The sequence below is a fragment of the Alexandromys fortis genome, unplaced genomic scaffold, assembly GCF_014885135.2.
Source record: "Alexandromys fortis isolate MF-2015 unplaced genomic scaffold, M_Fortis_MF-2015_v1.1 scaffold_285, whole genome shotgun sequence".
In the NCBI taxonomy this organism is placed as follows: Eukaryota; Metazoa; Chordata; class Mammalia; order Rodentia; family Cricetidae; genus Alexandromys; species Alexandromys fortis.
The window spans coordinates 1,265,909-1,277,214 of record NW_026068191.1 but is presented as its reverse complement, the minus strand read 5'-3'; the positions used below and the strand labels follow the sequence as shown (position 1 = coordinate 1,277,214).

The 11,306-nt window shown below is 44.4% G+C and overlaps 1 protein-coding gene, 1 long non-coding RNA gene and 1 other non-coding gene across 3 annotated transcripts in view; all 3 read right to left on the bottom strand.

The window, feature by feature from the left end:
- Positions 1–2,128, bottom strand: part of Ccnb1ip1 (cyclin B1 interacting protein 1) — a 5,978-nt gene extending 3,850 nt beyond the window's left edge. The window contains exon 1 of the mRNA XM_050129499.1: positions 1,579–2,128. Within this exon, the coding sequence (XP_049985456.1) occupies positions 1,579–1,875 (297 nt within the window). The 5' untranslated portion in view covers positions 1,876–2,128. The remainder of the gene's footprint in view (positions 1–1,578) is intronic.
- Positions 2,129–5,902: 3,774 nt separating this feature from the next.
- On the bottom strand, positions 5,903–8,544 carry LOC126492857 (uncharacterized). The gene is made up of 4 exons (XR_007589695.1): positions 8,451–8,544; positions 8,279–8,346; positions 7,559–7,619; positions 5,903–6,757 (listed from the first exon to the last, which is right to left on the bottom strand). It is a non-coding gene; the product is annotated as an uncharacterized lncRNA (long non-coding RNA).
- Positions 8,066–8,142, bottom strand: LOC126492895 (small nucleolar RNA SNORD126). The gene has a single exon (XR_007589702.1). It is a non-coding gene; the product is annotated as a small nucleolar RNA SNORD126 (small nucleolar RNA).
- Positions 8,545–11,306: the final 2,762 nt, after the last annotated feature.

Sequence of the window (11,306 nt, the reverse complement as noted above, 5' to 3'; positions counted from 1 at the left end):
ATAAAATCACACAATTTTATTATATATTTATACATTTATAATTATATATTTATAATATATAAATCACACAATTTCTGTGTGATTATTTCGGGTCTGGGCGGCTGAGAAAGGAACAAGCAGTCTCTGCCTACATATGTGCACCAGTCAGAAGAGCTAGAGCTACGAAAGACGCTGTGAGCTACTGTGTGCGTGCCACGAATCAAACCCAGGTCCTCCACGAAAACTACAAGTCCTCTTCACCAGTCAGCCATTTTTCCAGGCCCACCAATGACTTCTAGACAACACCAAAAAAGTCACTGGTAAGATGTTAATAAAATAAAAATCTGTACTCCATGAAAGGCACTGTTGTAAGAAAAAGACGAATTACAGACTGGGAGAACATATTTGTAAAAGATCAGAAAAAGGGCTGCCACCCAAAATAAGAAAGATCGTTTGACTGGCAATAACAACAAAACCACTATATAAATGGGTAAAGTCAGGGTATGGTAGCTTATGCCTTTAATTCCAATGCTCAGAAGCACACTCTGTGTGCTTGAAGCCCGCCTAGCCGACATAGGTAATTCCAAACCAGCTACGGTTACATGAGACCTGTCCCAAACTTAAAACAAAAGCCTGAAGACTCCTCAGTTCAACATCAAGACTGCATATGAAGGAGAGACCCAGTTCCCACAACTTGTTATCTGACCTATGGATCCAGAGCATGCATCCACAATAATAAATGTAAAAATAGGCAGAAAATGAGCATGGGTTCCTGCCACGTTTCAAGAAAATGGAAAGTGATTCCACTCTACCTCATTAAAATGGTCAAAATGATAACCTGTCATTTTGGGCAGGAATGCAAAGTAGTAGTGCAGACACTTTGGAAAAGAGTTGGCAGTTTCCTACAAAAACAGGGTCACCGCTGAAGAAGTGCTTGGCTAGCATATGCAAGACCCTGGTTTGATCGTTAGCATACAAAAATGTTCTCGCCTGGTGGTGGTGGTGCACGCCTTTAATCCCAGCACTCGGGAGGCAGAGGCAGGTGGATCTCTGTGAATTCGAGGCCAGCCTGGTCTACACGCTCCAAAGCTACACGGAGAAACCCTGTCTTGAAAGACAAAAAAAAAAAAAACCTCAAGCTAGAGTTGAACAAATGTGTAGGTAACTGCCACACAGTATAGACAATAAAACCAAAGTATGAGTATAGACAGTTTACTCGCAAAATATAAAAACAAAAATATCTACTTGGCACATGATAAATACTTGCAATAAAAACTAGGTGAGACTATTTAAACAAAGTTCTCTGTACATTCATGTGTTTATAAGAAATATAAATATAACAGTGAAGGACATTTTAAGGGAATCCCTCAGAAGGGAGTAGGGATTTAGCACAATGGTAAAGCACTTACCTTTTCAGCACAAAACCTTAGATTTGGCACCACCCCACACCAAGAGAAAAATGATCATACACAGGCCTCAAATTATACTTCAGTGTACATGTGTGTTTGTGCACATGAAGACAGACGTCTGCCATCAGGCATCTTCCCCTCACGTGAGCGCCCCACTCTCCGCCCAGTCTCCCAGCCCCTGAGCTCTAACCTGGTACGTCCAGAAGGCCATTGCTCGGGAGCTGATGTCCAGCACAACCTCTGGTCGAAGCCCCGCCAGCACCATCGCTTTATACTCCTCTGACGGACTGAGTTCTGTGCGGACAATGTCTAGCTTTCCAGAAAGGGTGCTGTTGCAGGCAGGGCAGAGAGCTGGGGAACGACTGAACTCACCGCTGCCGTGCTCCTCACAGAAGATGTGAGAGCAGGCAGTAACCCAAGCATAGCCAGAGAGCTTGAGTCGACATTTTCGATAATTGCAAAGCAACATGTCTTCGTACAAAGACATGGTAATAGTCTCCAGAAGAAGAATCCTAGCAAGGAATAAATGAAAAAAGTCAAATTGTAATGAATATGAATTTTTTATATGTACTTTTATTTTGACCAAAAATGGACATTTTTGTATTTATTAAAATGATATTAGCTGGGTGGTTGTGGCACATGCCTTTAATCCCAGCACTTGGGAGGCAGAAGCAGGTGGATCTCTATGAGTTCCAGGCCAGCCTGGTCTACAGAGTAAGTTCCAGGATAGCCAGGGCTACACTGAGAAATCCTGTCTCGAAAAAACAAAAAAAAAAAAAAATTTATATTGATCTCAGCCTCAATATTGTGCTCTTTCCTTATACAAAGGCTGAGAATTCAGTTATACACAGATAATTCCAACTCTTACCAACACCAAGAATACAATGAACATGGCAAATGCTTAGAAACATCACAAATAAAAAAAAAACGAAATCGCCCGTTGTGTCATTTCCAACACCAGTACAGAAGCACTCTGCTTGTAAGGCAGTACTTGAGGTAGGAGCAGGCCGATCTCACAGCGAGTCCCAGGACAGTCAGAGCTGGTACTTCATGCTTGGCAAATACGAGGCTGCACACGGCTGCAGTAAAAACTTTAACTGACACTCTTAGGTTTTTTTGTACATCTTGATTTCTCATATTCCTTAACTGAACTGCCTAGATTTTAAAAGACTAGCTGCCTGATAAAATTATATAAAAACTAAGCTAGTTCATCTATGATGAAGCCTGAAAATCTACATTAAAATGTTTGCTTAATAAAATAAAAAACAAAAGAGTTTGTTAATTTTATTATCAGTTAAATAATATATCTATCAGTATTGCTATAGTTTAACACATTTGCAGGTAATTCTTACTTTTCAGTATAGGGAGTAATTGCATTAGTAAGTCATGTATTGCATAAAAGCGGTGATGTTTCCTTAGCGGTGATAGCCACACCTGTAATTCCTGCGCTCAAGAGGCTGAAGTAGCGCATACATTATTCGAGGTCAGCCTGGGCTACAAGCAAGCTCCTGATTCAAAGGCAAAACGTATTCCCCACGCTGGGATGCTTCGCCCAGCCTGGATTCAGGGGTAGGAGCTTGGCCCTACCTCAGCTCGATGTGCCAGGCTTTGTTGCAGCCATGGGAGGCCTGGCCCTCTCTGAACCTAGGAGCGCGATGGGGGGCGAGAGGGGGGGAGGGAACTGTGGTTGGTATGCAAAATAAATTTTTAAAAATTAATTTAAAAAATCTCCCCCCAAACAAAACAAACAAAAACAAACAATCCTACGTCGCCTTAAAGCCAGGTAATGTCTGTGCTGTCTGTCCTGCCTGTGTGCCCGCCCCGGGCGGCCCAGGGTCGTTCTGGGTCCTCAGGTGGGGAGCCCGGCTTCGGAGGGACAAACAGACACTCGAGCTCCCAGACACCTGTCCTTCGTTCAGAGCAGACCCGCACAGCTCTCAGTTCCCACAGAGAAACGACAATACCTGCTGCACGGAGAACTAAAGGGCCCGCCTTCCACCGTGAGACACGGATGCCGAGGCCACGCTGTCAGGGCGCATGCGTGGCGACCGCAGGGCCTGCTGGGTAGCTCGAGGGGGCTGCTGGGAAGCGCGAGGCAGGCACGAGGCAGGCACGAGGCAGGGTGCTGGGTGGTACGAGGCAGACACGAGGGGGCTGCTGGCAGGCATGAGGCAGGCACGAGGGCCAGATCTGTCGATGCTGAGGATGGCCAGCTGCTCTAGCCAGCAGTAACTGCTGAGGCGGCCCTCCGGCCCCAGGAATCGTAACCAGATGTCTTTGCTGGTTAGTATTCAAATAGTTAAGCGGGTTATTTTGTTTGTTTTAAATATTTATGTAATTTATGTACACATCTGCATGTACCTCTGCACACCAGAAGAGGACACAGATGCCGATGGAATTGGCTGTGAGCCACCACAAGATGCTGGAAACTGAACTCAGGACCTCTGGAAGAGGAGCAGTCAGTGCTTTTAACTGCAGAGACATCTCTCCAGCTCCTAAATACTGCTGTCTGTCACTTTGCCCTTCGGAGGTTACCTGGGTGGTTTCTGTGTCTGTCAATACGTTTTTCTAACTGAACGTTAATAAAGCTGGGAAGAGGGACAAAAGGTAGCTAGGATGCAAACCACACTTTTTTTCTCGCAGCCACCATCTCAGAAGAGAAAACCCTGTTGAATTAATTATATCTACACAATGGACTCCAACCAGTGGATTTTCTAAGTTACGAAAGCCCGGCCTTAGCTTGGCTTGTTTCTGGCCAGCTTTTCTTATGTTAACACATCTACCTTTTTCTTCTGGGCTTTTACGTTTCTTTATTTCTGTATACCTTTCTTTACTTCTTTCTCTGCAGCTTGCCACACTCTGAGTAGCTGGCTGACTGGCCCCTGACGTCCTCCTCTCCTTGTTCTGTTGTTGCTCTTCTCTTTCCTTTCAGGATTTCTCCTTTTATTTACCCTCTCTGCCTGCCAGCCCTGCTTATCCTTCTCCTGCTTCGTTATTGGCCATTCAGGTATTAGACCATCAGGTGTTTTAGACAGGCACAGTAATTAACACAGCTTCAGAGTTGAATAAAGCATAAACAAAAGCGACATTCCCCAATAGGAGTGTGTGCTGGACATACAGAACCTGGTTTTTATACATGTTAGGAAAATAACTAGGCTACAGCCATTAAACCATATCCTGTCAATTAAAGAAATAGCTCTAGAAATTGTTCCCCCTAGCAACTTAACCCTACTGGGACAAATTAGGGGAAACTGGAGAAGAAAAATAAATGTTAAGTTTGTGGGAAGAAATAAAAGGTGAAAAGGTAGTAGCCTCAAACTACAGTGGGCTTCACTCAACGATGAGCCATGGCATCTCTAGTTCCAGCAGCCACTCAGCGACCGGGATGCAGATTAAATGCTTCAAGACTGGACAAGTGGAGCTGTTTCCCTTAAACAGGCTGGTTCTGATATTGAGGTCCTGTAATCTTATTTACTCACTGAGTGTCTGGGGTTGGGGTCAGCTTTACTACTGTACTGGAAGCTTCCTGCTTCCTGGAATTCAGTTTAGGGCCTTAGCTTGGGGACAGGGTTCCTTTAAAGAGGGTCACGAGTAAACCATACACTACCTACCATGTTTAAGGTAACTGAGCCTTTCGAGTGTCTGCTTTTAACTGTTCCAAGCATAGAGTACAGATAAAGTACAATCTCACTTAAATCTCGGAGTGCAAACACCCAGGTTTCGACAATATTTTGTGAACTTACTTCCGAGTCACTCTTATCAAACCTTTCTCGGCCATGCTTCCAGAAATACATGTGTTCCCTTCACTTCAACAGGCACATACTAAAGCACACAGCCTTATTTATTCTTAGTAGACCTAGTTAAACACTACTGACCTAAGCTAAGCTTGTGTATGTCTCCTTGACTGGACATGTAAAATATTACTATAGAATATGAAGGATTTGTGTTAACAGAAAATTCAAGTAAACTATGTTAACCCATGAATTCCCTGACAAAGGAGAGCTCACTCAGCAGCATGTAGCGCTATCAAGGTTTACTTTGTGCTCTTTTCAAATGATATGCAAGTGATTCTATGGCACTGTTCTGCTGAGCCAGCTTTCATCTTTGAGTATGCTCTACCTTGAGTGTGAAGAGTTTACCTGCTTTGAAACATACTATTTATCAGCTGGGCCAGATGGTGGCAGCACATCCCTTTAATCCCAGCACTCGGGAGGCAGAGGCAAGCAGATCTGAGTTGTATACCAGCCCGGTCTACAGAGCAAGGACTACATAGAAAACCCCATCTCTGAAAGAAGGAAGGAAAGAGAATTGAACAAAGAAGAAGTTCAGTGTTTAAGAGCACTAGATTGCTGCTCTTGCAGGACCTGGGCTTGATTTCCAGCATTCAGGTGGTCACCACTGCCTGTTAACTCCAGCTCAGTTACCCTGATACCCTCTCTCCTGGCCTCCACCAAGAATAACTGGTTACCAGACATACATCCAAGCAGCACACACACACAAATTAAATTAAAAAAAAAAAAAGGAATTTATTTGGAAAACATTTAAAACCCAGGATCAATCACTACAGTCCCGTGGAATAAGCACTACTGTGGACAGCCAGCCCATCCTCATGAAGCCCCGAGAAACAAGCCAGTTTTATATGACAGACTTAGGCTCTCAGCAGTGGGGAACAAAGCTGGCCTACAATCATATTATGAAGCATTTAGAAGACTCTGATAAGTCAGGGATCAGGCACATGGAACTCAAATTACCTTACAAAATGATGACAGACAAGTTACTGCCAAACCAAGATTAATCCACTAAGAAAATTTTACTTAATCATATAGGGATGCACAATGTATCATTCCACACTGTGCCTAATTTTAGAATTTAGTAGTGGCAATCCTGAGTAGGCCACTTGGCAGGAACAGAATTTATTTTAACTGTGTGGGGGGTCTTTTGCCTCCTCGGTTTGTTTAGGAAAAGCACAGCCCCCACGTATACAAAGAAACATGGAATATCAAGTTGCAGTAAGACTAAGCATCTCCCCTTGTATTAAGGCGGGACAAGGTGACCCAGAATGAGTAGGGTCCTAAAAGCCAGCAAGTGTCAGAGACAGGCCCTGCTCCCACCCAACTGTCCCATGTATACAGAGGGCCAACTCAATCCCATGCAGGTTTCTTGTTGTCAGTTCAGACTCTGAGCCCCTATGAGCCAGCTTAGTCAATTCTGTGGGTTTTCCTGACATGCTTGACCCCTCTGGCTCCTACAATCCTTTTCTCCAGCAGGATTTCCCACGCTCAGTCTAATGTATGTCTGTGGGTCTCTGCATCTGTTTCCATCAGTTGCTGGAGGAAGCCTCTCTGAAGACAGCTGGGTTAGGCACCAATCTGTAAGTATAGCAGAATATCATTAGGCATCTCCAGTCACTGGTTGGCAGGACAGACTGTAGGTCAAAGGTTGATGTCCCAGTCCCTCCTGGTCAGATTCCTGAGAATCCCTTACACTGGACTTCTGCCTGATCCTGACATGACCCCATCCCTTTCCAGTCAGCTTTCAGTCCTCTCCCTCCTCTCTGTACACCCCCCTGAACCCCCACATTCCCATCCCACCTCACTGCCAATCCACCCTCAGTGAGATGTAGGTGTCCCCTTTGAGCCCCCTTGTTACTTAGCCTCTCTGGGTCTGTAGACTGTAGCCTGGTTATCCTTTACTTTATAGCTAATACCTACTTGTCATATACCATTATCATCTAAGATATAACACCAGGAAACGTGCTGTTAAGTGACAAGAGCACACGCTTAACCCCAGTGCAGCTAGACACCTGCTGTGCACCAGAGAATCACACTGTACCTTCCACCTCGGGATCTTTTGACTTTGACAGTTTAAAAACTAAAATTCAAGCAGCTGACCACAAATTACAAATCAGTGTTTTTAGACCTTGTGTATGTCAAAATCTGTCTCGGGCTGGAGAGGTGGCTCAGAGGTTAAGAGTGCTGGCTACTCTTCCAAAGTTCATGAATTCAATTCCCAGCATCCACATCGTGGCTCACAACCATCTATAATGAGATCGGGTGCCCTCTTCTGGCCTGCAGGCACAATACATGAAGGCAGAACACTGCACATAATAAATCAATCTCGGTCTCAGTCCTTACCATAAAAGAATGTAGATGCTCATCTGTTGTACTTACAGCATGAAGGAGACCAGATTAGAGTTCTCTCTCTGAATTTCGTGAATCCCGCCCTTAGTTTCTGGGGGGATAAAAAAGCAGGGGGTGGGGGAGAAATACTGTTCATAAGTCGTGTGTTCTTCTGAATGACGGGGAGACTAGAGAGCTACATAGTGTCTCTGAGGAACCCAGGCTCAATTCCAAGCAGCACACAGTGGCTCATAGCTGTCTGTCAGTGGCCCACAGCTGGCCTGTGGGCACTGGCCTTGGTACACAGCATACAGGAAGGCAAAGTACCAATAAACAGAGAATAAAAAATTTGAAATGAAACTGTCAAATTCTAGCTAACAGAATCACACCAGCTCGCAGTGCTTTTTCTGTGATTCACATAGGATCAACTACATTTATCTCACATGATTACAAAGATTAAAACACAAAATGTTGATAGTATAAATCCTTTAAATTATGAATTCGCTGGGAGGGAAGGGCTGAAGGCAAGTAAGCAATCTGTAGCTGAATTCATTTACGTGTTTGCTCAGCACATGTTTATAATCAGTGTGATCAGCTGAAACACGGACTTGACATGTACTTCATCATGGCAAACTGAATGACTGAGGGAAGGCAGGCTGTTGATGCCGTTCAAGCCAGGGAATCCTCAAAGGCCTTTGCAACTAAACTTCAGCCTCTAATAACATTGCATCCCTTATCTTTCAAGGTAAATATAATTATTATAATATTTACCTGTTATCAAATGAATCTAGCTTTAATCTTGGAATCCACGCTGAAATCAGAACTACTTAACATCATCCCTGGAAAATAAAGATACACAGAGGTTACACATTACACTCACATAAAGCATACCAACACACTCCATGTGCCAAGTCACAAGGACTGAGTAACTGATCACCTTTACCTGGCCCGCTGTTCAGTGCACCGGAAGGCCACATGCGGCACACACCTGACGCCATAGCAAGTGGTCAGTTAGCTTAGGCTACAAAGGACCTGCAAAATATAAATTTTCCAACAAAACCCTAAGCCAACATCAAATTGGGGAAGAACCTCTACACACAGGATTAAGAATTAAGATGGGGTTAGAGAGATGCTGTTAAGAGCACTTGCTGACCTCCTGAAGGCCCTGAGCTCTGCTCCCAATGCTCACAGAAGTCTCACCAGCTTCAGTGAGTCCAGCATTCTCTTCTGGCAGCACACTCATAGGATGGCAGGGTAAGGAGGCTTTAACTTCCTCTGCCATAAGTAAGAGCTTTCTTGTAATGGAAATAAAGTTCATTACCACAAATAACCTCCAACCTTCCTATCCTTCACCTAATTATAAACTAGAATTTTCCATTGTTAGCAATTAACATTAAAATCGTTGCTAGATTAGTGGCAGGCAACAAAAGTGCTAGGGTGCAGAGCAAGAAAAGGGGAAATCTCACTAGGTGTGGGTTGCCCAGCATTCTGAGGATGAGGGAGATTTCTGGATTCCAGATCAGTCTACCCAAACGAAAAGAATCCTTTATCAAGTAAGGCTTCTGAACAAGATATGTCTTGGGTAGGTATTAAAATTGTGGGAGATGGAGAGATAGCTCAGAGGTTAAGAGCACTGACTGCTCTTCCTAGAGGTCCTGAATTCAATTCCCAGGAACCACATGGTGGCTTACAACCATCTACAATGAGATCTGGTGCCCTCTTCTGGCCTGCAGGCATACACAGAGGCAGAACACTGTGTACATAAAATATTTTTTAAAAATTGCATGTGCAGGAGCTGGAGAGATGGCTCAGAAGTTAGAGCACTGGTTCAGTTCCCAGCACCCACATGGCAGCTCACTGCTTGTAACTCCAGGGATCTGACACCTCACACCAATGCACATAAAAATAGTTATTTAAAAAGAAAATTGCATGTGTAACTAAACACACACTGCAAGACCACTTAATTAAAATTAAGTTTCTGCTCAGGGCTGTAATCCCAACACTTTACTTGGGAGGCAGAGGCAGGAAAATGAAGTTCCAGGCCAGCCTATCTCAAAGACCCTATCTCAAACCTGTTCAGCCAAGCAGTAACAGTTGATTGTTCAGTAATTCTGTATTGCAATCCTGAACATGCAATATTGAACATTTACATCACTGCAGAAAACTCCACTGGAAATCAGGACCCAAGGGTTCATCTGACTAATAAGTTGATAAGTTGACAGAAAAAAAGGGGTTCTCCTTTAAAACTCCTACTGTAAGTACAACCAAATGTGGTAGCAAACACCTGTGACCAACACATAGGGGGCGAATCAGGAATCCAACCTGGCTACATAATCTGAAAAAAAATTCCACAATCCCATCTTTACACAGAAGTCTCTGCCTCCGCTAATTCCCGAAGGTATAACAATTCCAACTGAACTCCATGCTGTCCACTTTCACATGGAATAGCTACACGGAGGCTTCAGACTGCGAAAATGGCACTGGTTCTGTGGGCAAGGAACGCAGTGGTTTAGACACACATACGTGTCCCTCCTATCACATAAAAATGAGATAAGTGAATTCAGGAAGACACAGCAGTTTCTACAGTTTGAACAATGCCTATTGCCTCCAAATGCTTTTAAGTACCTTCAAATGCTTTTCACACTGTTTGAAAGGAACAATCACTATCTCTTAAACACCAAATTCCAAGGTCTTTCCTGGTGTTAAATACCCGCCTTCCACAGTATATGGTTTCTCTCATGTATGCGTGTGCACATACGCCAAAATACATTATCTCCTAAAAATTTTATAAATATGCCATGACCAAAGACTGTTGGGTGTTGTGGAGCTTTTCTTAATCCCAGCACTCGGGAGGCAGAGGCAGGCAAGTCTGAGTTTTAGGCCAGCCTGGTCTACATGCTAATGAAAGAGTATTGCTACAAATAGAAACCAAGCTATTGTGACAAAATACCATGACCAAAAACCAAGTTAGAAAGTTTATTTGGTCTTCGCTGGAGGAAGTCAGACCAGAAACTCAAGCAGGGCCAGAAACTGAGGCAGGAGCTGAAGCAGAGGCCATGGAGGGGTACTGCTTACTGGCTTGCTCAGCCTGCTTTGGGAACCCAGAACCACAGTCCAGGGATGGCAACACCCACAATAGGCTGGGCCCTCCTCCGCCCTACAGCTGCAACTCGTGGAGGCATTTCTTCACCTGGGGCTCCTTCCTCTGATGACTCTAGCTTGTGTCAAGTTGACACACAAAACCAGCCAGTATGGGTATGAACCTATAATACCAGCCTAAGGTCAGCAAGTTTAAAACAAGCTTGGATAATCTAGATTCTGTTTCAAACAACTGTTTACAGAGCTAGAAAGAATTGCAGCTCAGTCAGTACCAAGTGCCATAGGAAGGGGACAGGGGAGCAGCACAGACGTGCAATGCAGAAAATCCAGGTCAAACGGGCACCTGCCTTCATAATCCCATCAGCCTTGAAACCTTCCTCCAGAGAATGTCCAAACAGTCTGGGGCGTCTGAGCCGGCACACGGAGTGCTCCAGCCCCCAGCTCTTTCCTGGAGGTATCTCATCTTCAACCTGAAACCAGAGGACAGAAGAAAGTAAACACCGAGTTCCAGTTGCTACCCACTGCCAGCCGCTGGGCACAACGTGCTTTACTAGGGACAGAATACACAGAGCACATATGACTAGCTAGGCAGCCCATAGCTGGAACTCCCCCTGCTGCTAACTTGCCATTTCCCCTTCTATCACAGTTTCCCACCTTAGGGTTTACAATCTACTCTCTATAGATTACCTCATTTTCCAAG